Here is a 14,948-nt window from a genome sequence, read left to right as displayed (position 1 = left end):
AATTTTATTACTTTTGATAATAATTGAATTCTTGTAATGAATATTGTTATTTACGAAAATAATTGAATATTTAAATATTTAATTTTTTTTGAAAAAATGTGTGCCAATTCTTATTTAAATAATTGAATTTCTTTTCGAATTTTTATTATTTTGAAAATAATTGAATTTTTGTGATGAATATTGTTATTTATGAAAATAATTAAATTTTGCAAAGAATTTTATTAAAATTCCTGAAAATAATTGAATTTCTGGGATAATTTTTTATATTTATCATGATAATTGAATTTCTTTGAAGAATTGCGTTAAAATTTTGGGAATAATATTAAATATATTTAAAAAAAGTCAACTAATTTCAACAGAATTGAAAATAAAATTTTTCAAAAAAGTAAGTTCTTTACTAATTAAATTCATTAAAAAATGTAAATTTTCTAAAATTCAAATTGAAACCTTTTGAAGTTTATCTATTTATGAAAATTATTGTAAACACAATCAATTCTACTTTCCCTGAATTTTCCCTAAATTCCCTGACCTGTGGCAACTCTGTTCTTCTTCTTTTATTTAATATTAATATAAATATTCAATATAAACATTAAAAATTTTATTAACATCAGATTCTGTATATAAATTTATATATAAACAAACATTTATATTATTTAACAATATAGTAATATTAAAATACGTGTAACTCTCATATAAAAATTTATACAAAAGTTTCAATCAGTTATCAGTTTTGATCTGTAAATATTTTAAAAAGTTATTCTTAAATATTTTTGTAACGCAAGTTTTTAACAAAAAAAGAAAGCGTAAAAGCAAGAAAAAGTTATTTAAAAAATGTAAAAGTAAAATATAAATAAAAGAAGAAATTGTTGCAATATGTAAAAAATTTTCATAATTAAACGAAACGAAACGAAATGAAAGTAAAATACTAATCGTAGAATTTTTTTGACGTCTCCTCAGCAATCAACATTTTCGAGAATTTTGAATTTGGATTTGAAATGAGATCCCTTGGTTTGTCGAATTCAATAATTTTTCCGTTTTCAATAACGAGAACACGATCACAAGATACGACGGTTTGCAAACGATGAGCTATTATAATAATTGTGCAATTTGGAAATTCCTCACGAATAGTGTAGTCGATTATTGCACTCGTTTCAGGATCCACAGAGGCTGTTGCCTCATCGAGTAATATTATCTGTAAAGAAAATTTTGCTTATGTATATGAAAAATGTTCTTCCGAATTTCTCCCACAACTCTGAACTTGAAATACTTGATGACCTAAAGGATTAAATTTGGTACAAATTTCTATTTTTCTTTTTACTATTTTTTTAAAGATTAGAATTAGAATAATTAAACGGAAATCTATTTCTTTTGAACTTACCTTACTTCGACATAAGATTGCCCTCGTTAGACAGAGAAGTTGTTTTTCACCCATGCTTAAATTACTGCCACCGGATTTCACTGGTTCCGCCAAAAGACCCGGCATTGAAGCTACTCTATCCTTCAGTCGAGATTTTTCGAGGGCACTCCAAATTTCCTCGTCTGTGAATTGTTCAAAAGGATCTACGTGGGATCTGAAAGTAAGTATTTTTCTCATTATTTTGTTATCAAATTTGTGACGCGTTCCGAAGAAAGAGAACTAATAATATTTTAAATTTTTGAAATGAAAAATTTTCTTCCTATGTTTCAAGTTACCAGATTAAATATAAATACTAATACTAATTACCTGATTGTTCCGCCAAAAAGAACCAGATCCTGAGGCACATTGAAAAGTTTACTTCTAAGAAGTTCGAGATCAATTTTCGAAATATCAATTCCGTCGACCATAATTTTACCCTCGGATAGTTCGCACAGTCGGAAAATGGCATTGACAAGGGAACTTTTTCCACCTCCTGTCCTTCCGACAATCCCTTGAAAAAAATTTAAATAGTTTAGAATAAAGAGAAATTTTTGAATATACATAATTAAAATACGTGATTTAAATTACAAAATTAAAATAAAATTTTAGTTCTGAATATATTTCAAAAAGAATACCTATTTTTTCGGCATCGTTGATTGAAAATGAAATATCATTCAATACAAAAGGCAGATTTTCGTCGTATTTCATTCTCACATTTTTAAATTCAATCGTTCCTTGAGTGGGCCACTCTTCAGTGGGAGTAATTGTAACTTTTAGTTTGTTCTCACTTTTCATTGTCTATGAAAAAAATTCATTTTTTTATTTTAAATAAGTAAACAAATAAATAATAATTAAATAATAAATAAATACATTTTCTCATCTCGTTGTCTTTGATTTATTAAAAAAAAACCTACTCACCCTTAAGAAACAAGAAATTCTTTCTACGTTTGTAAATCGAGCTTCGAGATCGGAAAAGTTTCTCAAGGAAAATTGAAATAGTCCAGTGGTTTGTGCTACAAAAACTAAAGCCAAGCCAGCAAAAGCCGGTGACAAATGATCCTTGAAACATATTACAAACAATAGAACAATAGAAGTGGAAAATAACGACAAAAGATCAAATCTTATTGCCAACCATCTTGATGCTAAATTACGAAAGTATTCATAGGCGCAACTTTGATCGAGTAATTCCTGAAATCTAAAATTACAGAAGAAAAATGTGTTTTTATTATATTTTTCACGCGTTCTAAAGAAAGAGTCCTAAGAAGCAAATCATTTTAAAAATTCTTTTGACCTATTTTTATAACGTTTTTAAGGATAATTACATTTTTCGAAAAATTCGATTAAAATTGTATTAAAAATAATTGAAATTCTATGAAAGGTTCTATTATTTACGACAATAATTCAATTCCTAAAAAGAATTTTATTATTTTTAAAAATAATTGAATCCATATATACAAAATCTTAATATTTATGAAAATAATTGAATTGTTATGAAGAATTTTATAAGAAATTTTTAAATAATTGATTTTATTTATTTTTTAAATAATTGACTTTCCTGCGAAACTTTTATTATTTAAGAAAATAATTGAATGGTTATGTAGAATTTTGTTAAATTTTTTTTTAAATAATTGAATTCTTTTGGAAATAACTAAATTTCTGCAAAGAATTTTATTATGTTTGAAATAATTGAATTCTTTTGACAAATTTTAATCAAATTTTTAAGAATATGTAATTGCAATTTTCGAAGAATTCAATTAAAATTCTATTTAAAATAATTGAATTTCTAAACATAATTTTATTATTTATAAAAATAATTAAATAAATGTAAAAAATTTTAACATTCATGAAAAAAATTGTATTATAGTATTTTAGAAAAAATTGATATCAATTCTTTTTTTTTAAATAATTGAATTTCCTATGAAATTTATATATATTATTTATGAAAATAATTGAATATTTGTGTAGAATTTCATTAAAATTTTTGTTTAATAATTGAATTCCTTTGGGAAATTTTATTAAAATACTAGATATTGAAAATTATTGATTTGAGAAAAAATTTAGAAAAAAATTGAAATTTTGACAAGATTTTTATAAAAATATCTGTAAATAATGGAATTTCGGCGAAGAATTTTGCTATTCCTAAAGATAATTGAAATCTTGAATAGAATTTTATTGAAATTGATGAAAATAATTGAATTCCATCGAAAAATTTTATTATATATTTGAAAATAATTGAATTCTTGTGGTCTATTGTTATTTAGGAAAATAATTAAAATTTGGGCAAAAATTTTATTTAAATTTTTGAAAATAATTTAATTTCTTCGAAGAATTTTGTTATTTATAAAGATAATTGGAAAATTTTAAAAAGTTTTTGGAAATAATTGAATTCTTGTGGTCAATTTTGTTATTCAGGAAAATAATTGAATTTTACAAAGGGTTTTATTAAAATTCCTTAAAAATAATTGATTTTCTGAGAAGAATTTTGATATTTATCAAGATAATTGAATTTTTGAGAATTGAAGATTTTGTATTAGAATTTGTGGTAATTTCATAGTTTTTAAGGTAAACAGAAAAAATCAAAAAATTCAGAATTTTCTTATAAATTCTAAAAATTTAACTCTTTTCAGTACTTTGAATAAAATTCCCTGACTTTTCCCTTATTTTTCTGACCTCAAAATTTTGCTTCTTGGGTAACTTTCTTCGAAGAAAAATTATATTATAGTAAATTAAATTGGTAAAAATAAATTATTACCAATTGTATTAAATTTAAATGTCTAAAACTTACTTTAGAATAAATTCTTGTTCTTTATTAAAAGCACGAATAGTATTCAGTCCTTGAGTTGTGGCTGTTATGAAACTGAACACAGGGGAACGTGACGCATTTTCCAATCTCTTCAAATCTCTCATACTCACTCTATTAAATAAAATCTATTAATTCACTTCATTATTTCAATTAAAAATAAAGATTCGAAAAAAATAAAAATGAATTTCAAAATTATTTCTCACCTGAAAATTTTACCAACAAAATAGAAAAGTCCAGCTAGGAATATTAAGGGAATAATAAACCAGGGAAGGACGAAGCAAATAATAAAGATGGTAAAAATACAAGTGAAGATTGTCTGAAGAAACATCTCGAGTGATATTCTCATTCCGTTATCAACTAAAAAAATAATTTTTCATTTTTTTAGAATCAAGTACAAGAGTTAATTATTCTAATAAAAAAAATGAAAAATAACACTCACCCACATTGATGTCGGTACTAAATAAATTTTGTATTTCACCACTTGGAGTGGTTTCGAAAAATCGAATGGAAGAGCCAATCATTTTTGAAAATAGTTGTCGATGTAGAGTGCTTGCCGCTTTCATAGTGACGCCCGTTATTGCAAACGCTCGAATTAAACTCGTAAATAAAACAATAAGAATACAACTAGCGTAAATTGTCTCGTAATAATTAAAATCTGGATTCTCATTAATATTAATCGATTTCATCGTTTCATTTTTTCCAATTGTTATGTTTGTAGCCTGAAAAAAAAAATTATTCTCAATTAAAAAAGAAAATTTCTCTTGTCTTTTTGAATAAATTTTCTACTTACTCCACCGCCTTCCTTCAACCAATAGGCCAACCAACACGAACTGAACGTAATTGAACCGATGTTTAAAAGAAATGCTAAACACAGCAGTAAAAAGAGAAAATATCCACCAGCTGCTTTTATATAAACATGAAAAGTGTGTGCCGAAATTGTTTTTCCCTTTATATTTCCCTTTGTCATTAAACTCTTTCCTAAAAATTTAAATTTCAAATTGAAAATTTAATATAAAACAAATTCTTCTTTTTCAACTCACCGGTTCCATCAGTCTTAATTGTTTTGTCATCGAAAAAATTTTCCCTCTCTGGCGAATTTCTTCTATTTTGTTCAGATTTCACATTTGTCGCTTCTTCCGTGTCTGATTCTTCATCTTCTTCTCCTCCTTCTTCGCCTTCAGTTTCTTGATCCCTGATAAATGATAATGTAAAAATAATTATAATAATAATAATAATGTATAAATAATAATTTTAATTCAAAGTTTTTAGCGAAAGAAAAGAAAATTTACTCTTCCGGTGAACTGTCTTGTGATTCAACAAAAACATTTTTAACCATCGCGGCATATTCCTTATCAGCGTGCATCAATTCCTCATGCTTTCCGTGTTCAATAATTCGTCCATTATACATCATATAAATATCGTCGCAACGATTTAAATACTGAAATTTTTAATTAAATATTATAATTCACCAAATATTGTAATAAATCATCAATTTGAAATATTGTATAAAAAAATAAACCCACTTGCATTTGATGGGTTACAAATAAAATTGTTTTATCCCTCAAAGCGTTTAAAATTAAATTTTCAAATATGTAAAGTCCAACATTTGAATCGACGGCGCTTAATGGATCGTCAAGAAAATAAATGTCCCTGTAAAAATTAATTACTCATCGTAAAAAAGATCATTTTTAACATGAAAAAAATTGTAAAAAATCGTGCAAATGGTACCGATTGGCATAAAATGCTCTGGCAAGTGCGAGTCTCTGTTTTTGTCCTCCTGATAAATTGACACCCCTTTCGCCAATTTCCGTTTCATCGCCACTAGGCAACATATTGATATCCTCCTTTAAACTGCATATTGAGAGAGCTCGATAATATCGTTTTGGATCGAATATTTCGCCAAATATAACATTCTCCTTGAATGTTGCATTTATAATCCAAGCCTGTTGTCCAACGTAAGCGCACGAACCATTTCTCATCGCTTGTCCCGAAATCATTCTCAATTGTCCTAAACTCGCCAAAAGTAAACTTGATTTTCCACTTCCCACGTGGCCGCAAATTCCAATTAATTGACGTTTACCCGCTTCAAACGTTATTTCTGAAAGAATTTCAATTCTTCTCTTCTCTATAATTAGACGCTTTGATTTTTTCTTTTTCGGTTTTATCTCTTTGCTGAAAAAGAAAACGCAAATCGAAATTACTTAAATTCAAATTGAAATTTTAAAAAATTTCAATTGAGGGGCTGGAAACAATAACAACCGCTGCATCAGCAAAAAAATCAGGGAGAAACAAAATTTAATTTTTGTGGCAACCAAGTATTAATTTTTTAATAAAAAATGAAACTTTCTTAATGAAAGAAACTTACTCTACGGAATTAACTGACTGCCTGGTTTCAAAATTATCATAAACGAATTTTCCATTCAGAATGGAAATTGCTTGTGATCTTACAATTGGTTTCGATATATGGCAATTTGTTTCTTCAAGAAGTAATACACTCTGTGGGAAAATAAAAATTAATATATATTATTGTAAAAATATAATTTTAAATAATAAAAATTTGTCAAATTTCAAAATTAAAATAGACTCGAAAAGAATTTCTTCATTAAATAAATAATTTCATTTTAATTTGAATTCTTTCGAGTCTCAGCATATAACGAGAACAAAAATTAGCGCAGTTAATTTTTACCACAAACACATAATTTAGGCATGCAAAAAGCATTGTACAATAAAGTAATGCAAAGCCACTTCATTTCATGAAAATAATAACCAATCTAAAGCAATATCCAATATCCAAAGTACAAACAAAAAGAATTTTTTACAATAATGGTAAAATAAACCTAAATTTAATATGAATGATTGATTCTTACTCAACGATTGAAATTTATTTACATCATCATTGCTAGTCTGAAAATTTGTAAAAAAAATGTTATTTTTTTTTAGATAGGTATATCAATGAAATTTTAAAAAACAAAATAAAAAAAAGATTGTAAATACAACATTCTGTATAGCGATAAAATATTGACAGCATTAAAGAAAAGCTGAAAAATTACGACACATTTGAAAATAGTAATAAAATTGCGACTTTCAAAAAATGTATTTAAATATAATAATGAAAAAGAATTAATTTCAAGCAACAGAGAAAAACTTGATCAAGAAAAAAACCTTAAATCTGTTGAATGTTAAATTTCCCTCAACAATGTTTAATAGAGAAATATATACAATTGTCAGAGCACTTCGAGTCTGTACATTAAGGAACGATAATAGAGGAAATACCTGAAAAAAGGTAAAGTTTTTACTAAAATTCCCTCTGAATAGGATAAAAAATATTCTGAAAAAAGTGGAAAAAAAATAAAAATGAAAAATAAAAGAAGAAAAAATAAAATCATTAAAATGTATGAAAAAGGAGAATAAAACGTCCAAGTAATTCGAATATTATTTTAAAATGGATCGAATGAAGCGAAAAAGAATTAAAAAATTATTAATTTTATATATGAAGTCGCTAAATTTCTGAAAAAAGAAATTAACCGTCTAGAATAATTTCATCATAATACCCAAATTCTAGTTTCATGCTATTTTTTTCCCTCCTCCTTAAAAAAAAAATGTTAGAGAATATTTTTTTAAAAATAAGTTAATTGTTAGAATCGAACTTGCACTACTAAAAACGAAAATTCATTTGAAAAAACCTTAAAATTGCTAAAAGCAATACGAGCAGGTTTATAATCTTTTGATCCATCTTTAAATTCGAATGTCGTGTGTGATAAAACGATGACAATGATTGATAAAATAGGAAATGCCTGAAATTTAGAAAATTAATTCTAATTACGTCGATACGTCGATACGTCGATACGTCGATTAAATGAATAAAATTAGTAAATTAAAAACAAATTCTCTCCACTATAAACTAGAATTAAAATTTTTATTTTGTGCAAAATAAGAAAATAAATTCATACGCACTTTTTTAAATGAATGATTCTATTTTAATGAATAATAAAAAAATTTCTATTTTGATTTTATGATAATAGAAAAATATCAAAGAAAAAGAAAAAATAACTCACTTGAGCCACTGTTAAATTATCCTCAGCGTAAAGATGAGCTAAAAATGTGACAATAGTTGCAATAATTGTAACCGTTGGTGTTAAGGAAAAAGTTGTACTATCGAAGAAGGCAAGTTTCGAGAGCAATTTTCTCTCGTCCTGACGAATTCCTATAAAAAAAAGGTATATTAAAATTTAATTATCAATTTATCGTTCGACAAACGAAAAAATAAACTAAATACATTTATAATTAAACGTTATTTAAAATACGATAAAAAAATACGAAATTAAAAATAATAAAATTACTTGAAACTTCTGTGGCGATGAAATTTTCCTGGGCATTCAATTTAATGAGTTTGATACTCTCTAAAATATCGCTGATAATTTTTATTCGTCTATCAGTAACTTTTAAACATCTAGATTTATAATACTTTGTTATTCGAGTCAATAAATACTGTGAAAGAAAAAAAAAAGTTTTTAATGAAAAAGGAAAATTTCCAAAAAATTGAATATAGATTTTTTTTTCTCCATTAGAAATTCACCTGTAAAATGTAAAATAGAGAAAAAACGATCATTCCCAAAAGAGCCATTGGACTGAGAGTGAATAAAATATAAATAATTCCACAAATTGTTGCCACTGGACCGCCGACAATTTGAGGACCGTAAAGCATCAAATCGAATGCTTTTTGACCGTCAGATGAAAATACGTTAATTAGCTATAAAACAAATTAATAATTTTTAATTACATTCAAAAATAAAATAATTTTTAAAAATAAATATTTAAATAACTATTTATTTTGTCTACAGGAATTAAAATATTTCAAATCATTTCAATGTAACGTATTTTTCAAATTTAACTACTTTTTAACATTTCAAAAGCAATTCTTTCAATATTCAATCATTTTTTTCTTTAAATTAATAATTAAAATTATTCAAAACTTTAATCATTTTATTTTACTCAATTCTAAATCAATTCTTATTAAAAAGTTCTACAAGAATTAAATTTTTTAAATACAAAAATAAATAATTTATTGAATATTTGAATATTTCTTAAATTTAAATTCTTATAAAGAACTTTTTCAACAATTTCTAAAATAATTGAATTTTCACGAAGAACTGCATTAAAATTTTTGATAATAATTAAATTCATTCAAGAAATGTAATTAAAAATGAATTGAAAATAATTATTTTATAAAAATAATTGACTTCTTGCAACGATTATTATTAAAATTTCTAAAAATAATTGAATTCCTGAAAAGAATTTTATTATTTTTAAAAATAATTGAATTCTTGACAAGAATTTTATAAAAATCTATTTAAATAATTTATTTTTTCGAAAAATATTAGGGAGATTCTGTTTCAAATAATTGAATTTCTGTGAAAATTTTTGTACTTATAAAAATAATTGAATGTTTGCGAAGAATTTTATAAACATTTTTCTTAAAGTATTCAATTCTTTTGGGAAATTTTTTATTAAAATAGTAGATATTAAAAATCATTGAATTGAGAAAAGTTTTTGAAAATAATTAAATTTTGGAGAAGAATTTTATAATTTATAAAGATAATTGAAAATTCGACAAAAATTTTTTTAAATTTTTTACCATAATTGAATTTCTGCGAATAATTTTATTATCCGTGAAGATAATTGAATTTTTTCGAAGAATTTCATTAAAATTTTTGAAAATAATTCAATTCTTTCAAGAAATAGAATTAAAAATGAAATTGAAATTAATGATTAAATTCTAATAAATAAATTATATTAAAATCATTTAAAATAATTGCATTTTTCGAGGATTTAATTTAAAATTGTATTAAAAATAATTGAATTCTTGCCAACAATTTTATAAAAATTTCTGAAAATAATTTAAATAATTGATTTTGTTTTTGAAAAATATTAGAAAAATTCTGTTTTAAATAATTGAATTCCTGTGAAAATTTTTTCATTTATAAAAATTAATAGGCATTAAATTGAATAAAATTGCATTAAAAGTTCCAAGAATGAACTTTTATTACATACCTCTCCGGTACTTTTGTTCCCCAGGCTGTTTAATCCAATAACTTTTTTATACAACAACGACAAGCATGCGGATTTCAGTCTTCTGGCAGTTGTTACATTCATATTCCAACTCCAATTCATTAATGTCAATCGACAAATTTCGCAGAGTATTAACAGTAGGGCCCATTTTATTCCATTTGCATAAGATTCATCATTTTCTTGTAAAAATTCCAATACTTTTCGCATTAGTATTGCCTATTTAGGAAATAATTTTATTATTTTTAGTTTCCTTTGGAATTTATGATGACTTGATTTTGTGTAAGAAATAAGATTAAAAAAAATGTGACGCGCACGTCACAAATTTTTTTTTTAGATTAAAATTACTTGCAGGACTCAAGAATCCAAATATGACAGAACAACCGTATAGAATACACGAGAGGAAAATTCTCGTTCGTGCAAATCTCCAAGCAACCAGTGTAAATGAAGCTCCGTCTGATCCTCTTCTACCCAATTCCTCTTTCCAGAGAATTTCCAGTCTGAAAAATTAAAATTAGATTTAAGTGCTTAATATTTCAATATATAAAACTAAATTTAGTAATTTTAAACTCTTCATTTTTTCAGAATTTCTAAATCAAATTTTTCAAATTTTAATTTAAAAACCTTTTAAAATTTAATTATTTCTTAAAATTTCTGTTATAATGCTTCTAATGTTCAATTATTTTTCAAAATTTTAAGTGAAATTCTTTTTTAAATCAATTCTTAGTGGAAAATTTAAAGAGAATTATATTATTTAAATAGAAAATAAATAAATATTAAATAATTGAATTAAAATTCAATTTTCATAGAGAATTTTCTCAACATATTTAGGCTAATTCTTTTTTAATAATTGAATGTACTACAAAATTTTTATTATTTATGAAAATAATTGAATGTTTGCGTAGAATTTTATTACATTTTTTTTTTAATTACTAAATTGATTTGGGAAATTTTATTAAAATAGTAAAAATTCAAAATCCTTAAATTGAGAAATATTTCTTAAAAACTACATTTTTCGGATTTTCTAAATAAAATTCTTCAAAATTCATTAATTTTCGTTTAATAAAAATTCTAATACTTATTATTTATTTGTCTACTAGGAATTAAAATTTTAAAATATGTATTTTCAATGTAAAACTTTTTGAAATTTGATTAAATTCAGAACTGTAACTCTTCGAATTGTTGAAATTTTTTTTAAAAATTTTAATACAAAATACCTTTGAGAATTGTAGGCACAAGAATTGAATATCGATGTATTGGGCAAGTCATTTTTGTCAATTCCTTTTCGATACGCCTTCCAAAGATATTTTGTGAACCATGTTAAATAGAGGAAGGAAAATAAACCCACATTGTCTTCCGGTGGCTTCTCTTTTTCCCTAGAAAACAATTTATAAATACACTTTTATATGTAAAAATATTTATGAAACTTAAAAATTTGAAAAAATATTGAAAATTACCGAAAGAAATACAAATTTGTTGTTTATATAAACAACTAACAAAATTTTAGTTACCAAAAAAATCATTTTTTACAAATATTTTCTATCTTTATTTCTTTTTCTAAATTTTCCTGTTTTTCTTTTTGGTTAATTTTTCTCTAATCATAAAATGCATTTTGAAAGTAAGAGATAAAACTTCCTATTTTTCTATTATTTTCGGAAACAATTTTAATTAAGATTTTTTAAAAAACCTCATTTTTTCAGAATTATCTAAATAAATTTTTCATTTTTTAAAAAATTTTTCTCTGATCATAAAATGCATATTTTGAAAGTAAGAGATAAAACTTACTATTTTTCTATTTTTTTTTTTTTTTTTTTTTTTTATTATTTTTGGAAACAATTTTAATTACGATTTTCAAAAAACCTCATTTTTTCAGAATTATCTAAATAAATATTTCATTTTTTTCTAAATTTGTCTCTAATCACAAAATGCATATTTTGAAATTAAGAGATAAAACTTAGTTCTCCTAATTTATCATTGATTAAATGGATAATAAGAATTTTATAAGAAATTTAAGGATTTCCAAATCCAATTGTAAATTTCTCCAATTTTCTATTATCTAATTAATTTATTACTTTGTTTTTCATTGAGAATTATTTTTATTATTTAAATAAGTAAATTCTTTAAAAGCGTGTATGAAGAGAGAAGAGCAGATGTGCAAATGTTTGTGCAAACAAAAGGAGAAGATAAAAATTTACATGAATGAGAATATCATTCGACAATATTTAAGTTTACAATGCAAATATTTGTAAATTATTTATCTTACTTAACATTCGGCCGTAGAGGTATTAGATTTTGAAGTGCATTATTATATCGAGTTGATCCACGACCTGGAACGTATTTTATTGTTTGTTTCGTAGGCTCTTGTGTCGTTTGTCTTGAATCTGTGATCCTGTGAAAAAATTAATTTCAATCTATATTAAAATAATCGTTGTTTACATTTTTGTTTCTTAATTTATTTAATAATTTTTTAAAAAATAATTTCCAATTTTAAAATTATTATATTGAAAATCATCGAATTGTAGCAAAGAATTTTATTAAAAAAATTTGATAATAATACAATTCCTTCGAAGAATTTTATTATTTCGGAAAATAATTGAATTCTCGTGTAGAATTTTGTTAAAATTTATGAAAATTCGAATTCAATTCTTTTTGAAAAATTTCTTTGAATTTCTTTTAAAATAATGAAGTTTCTTTAATAATTTTAATTACAAATTTTGAAAATAATTGAATTTCATGAACAATTTCTTTCAAGTTTTTAAAATAATCGTGTTTGTTAATAATTGAAAGTAAACATTGAATTATTAAATTTTATTCAAACGTTTAGAAAATAATTGAATTCTTTTGAAAAATTTGAAACGAATTAAAAATAAATTGAATTCTTTCGTCAAATTTCTTTAAAAATAATTGAATTTTTTCAACAATTTTTTTTAAAAATTCAATTCTTTCATGAAATTTGATTAAAATTATTGTATTAAAAATAATTGAATTTTTGCAAAGAATTTTACTATTTATAAATATAATTGATATTTTTTTTAAAGAATTTATTAAAAATTTTAGAAAATAATTGAATTCTTTTGATATTTTTTTATAACGAATTAAGAAAAAAATTGTATTCTTTCGTGAATTTGTTTGAAAATAATTGAATTTTTGCAAAAATTTTACTTTATTTAAAAAAATAATTAAATTGTTTAGAAGGATTTATTAAAATTTTAGAAAACAATCGAATTTTTTCGTAAAATTTTATTAAAATTTTTGAAAAAATTGAATTTTTGCCAAAAATATTACAATTTATAAAAATAATTAAATTCTTAAGAAGAATGTTATTATTTATGTAAATAATTGAATTCTTGCGAAGAATTTTATTAAAATTATTGAAATTAATAAACAAGAATAATTAATTAGTAAATTAGTTAAGAATTGAATTTTTTAAAGTTTGAATCGGAAATTATTCAAAAATTCACATTTGAAAATAAAAAAATTACCCTATTTATCATAGAAATTATAAAAAAGTGAAAAATAAGAATAAGAATAAAACTTTTTATCTATTATAGATAATTTTTGTCAGAAGCGATAAATTTATCTAGAGGTAAATGACCTGGACTTTAAAGAATTAGAAAACTTACCTTTGATCGAGCATTTGTTCACTTTCAATCTCATCTTCTTCGGTATTTCCATTGTCGGGCATTTTACACGATTTTTTTTGTTCAACTATTGTAAAAATACTGTAAAATGAAGTAAATTTAAATTTTTTACTTTTGCAAAAACTTCTAATAAAAGAAAAATTAATATTAATTTTTATTAACAAAAAAAAAGAGTTGAGAATCTATTTGCAATTCTTTACTCTGTTAAAATTTCCATTTTTTACTACTGTTAAAAAAATATTCTCGTAATCTTCAAGTTTGATTGATAATTATGCATTTCTAACTTGAGAAATTATAATAATGACTTACCAAGCACTATTACTCCTTATCAAGGAATCAAATTACCATTTCCATTAAAATGATAATATGTTATTATAATACACACACATCCTGTTCTAACAATAATTTCTCAATCAAGTTGATCAACATTTTTTCTTTTGTAAAAATAGAATAGTTATTCACTTTGTATTCACTTTTAAAATATAGTTTAAAAAAACATTTGTTCAATGTTAATGAAACTACATAACTGTAAATATTATAACTTGTACTAACTTTAAAAAAACACTTGTAACTTAATTTTTATGTATAAAAAATGCTGATGGTAAATAGGTATTTACATGCTCTCACTGAAGACTCAACAGGTAAAAACGAAACGAGTATTCTCAAAAACTGTCATTTAAAATTACGCATGCGTTGTAATAATTGCGCTGATTGGTTTTAATATTTCTGTGTGTAAATTTAAAATATCTTATCGATTTCTTTTCTAATTCATAGAAAACGTGTGATTTTATTAAAAATTATTTATTATTTAATTCGTTTCAATTATACTCTGTACGCTCCGTACGCTCTGTACTGATTATAATATATTAAATATATCTATATCTATATCGATAATATAAATTTCTACGCTAAATTACCACAAGCTTCCCAGAATGAAGTTAGGTTTTTGAAATGCCAAACCGCATGAAGTTTGACACCTCATCTTGTTTTTTTTTTCCCGCTCCTGATTCAAAAAGGAAAACAAAATCAATAACTGGTTTAA

The 14,948-nt window shown here is 23.5% G+C and overlaps 1 protein-coding gene across 3 annotated transcripts; it reads right to left on the bottom strand.

Annotated features, from left to right (window-relative positions):
• Positions 1 to 688: 688 nt before the first annotated feature.
• On the bottom strand, positions 689 to 14,544 carry LOC122501643 (multidrug resistance-associated protein 5-like). 3 transcript variants are annotated; one of them, XM_043611387.1, is made up of 24 exons: positions 14,216 to 14,544; positions 13,889 to 13,987; positions 12,529 to 12,654; positions 11,483 to 11,641; positions 10,618 to 10,765; positions 10,251 to 10,484; positions 8,776 to 8,949; positions 8,540 to 8,687; positions 8,255 to 8,403; positions 7,362 to 7,472; positions 6,565 to 6,695; positions 5,928 to 6,371; positions 5,723 to 5,849; positions 5,489 to 5,637; positions 5,240 to 5,391; positions 4,990 to 5,177; positions 4,639 to 4,918; positions 4,403 to 4,556; positions 4,182 to 4,310; positions 2,315 to 2,591; positions 2,032 to 2,194; positions 1,724 to 1,907; positions 1,379 to 1,571; positions 689 to 1,192 (listed from the first exon to the last, which is right to left on the bottom strand). In XM_043611387.1, the coding sequence occupies exons 2-24, from the start codon at positions 13,948 to 13,950 to the stop codon at positions 926 to 928; spliced, it is 4,149 nt and encodes a 1,382-aa protein (XP_043467322.1). In that variant the 5' UTR covers positions 13,951 to 13,987; positions 14,216 to 14,544; the 3' UTR covers positions 689 to 925. The 3 variants fall into 3 exon arrangements, with proteins under 3 accessions (XP_043467322.1, XP_043467235.1, XP_043467404.1); XM_043611300.1 differs by lacking the exon at positions 7,362 to 7,472 and adding an exon at positions 7,883 to 7,993 and having other exon boundaries at positions 14,216 to 14,543; XM_043611469.1 differs by lacking the exon at positions 7,362 to 7,472 and having other exon boundaries at positions 14,216 to 14,543.
• Positions 14,545 to 14,948: the final 404 nt, after the last annotated feature.

This window comes from Leptopilina heterotoma, unplaced genomic scaffold, assembly GCF_015476425.1.
Source record: "Leptopilina heterotoma isolate Lh14 unplaced genomic scaffold, ASM1547642v1 Lhet_0, whole genome shotgun sequence".
In the NCBI taxonomy this organism is placed as follows: domain Eukaryota; kingdom Metazoa; phylum Arthropoda; class Insecta; order Hymenoptera; family Figitidae; genus Leptopilina; species Leptopilina heterotoma.
This window is presented reverse-complemented; position numbering and strand designations above follow the sequence as displayed.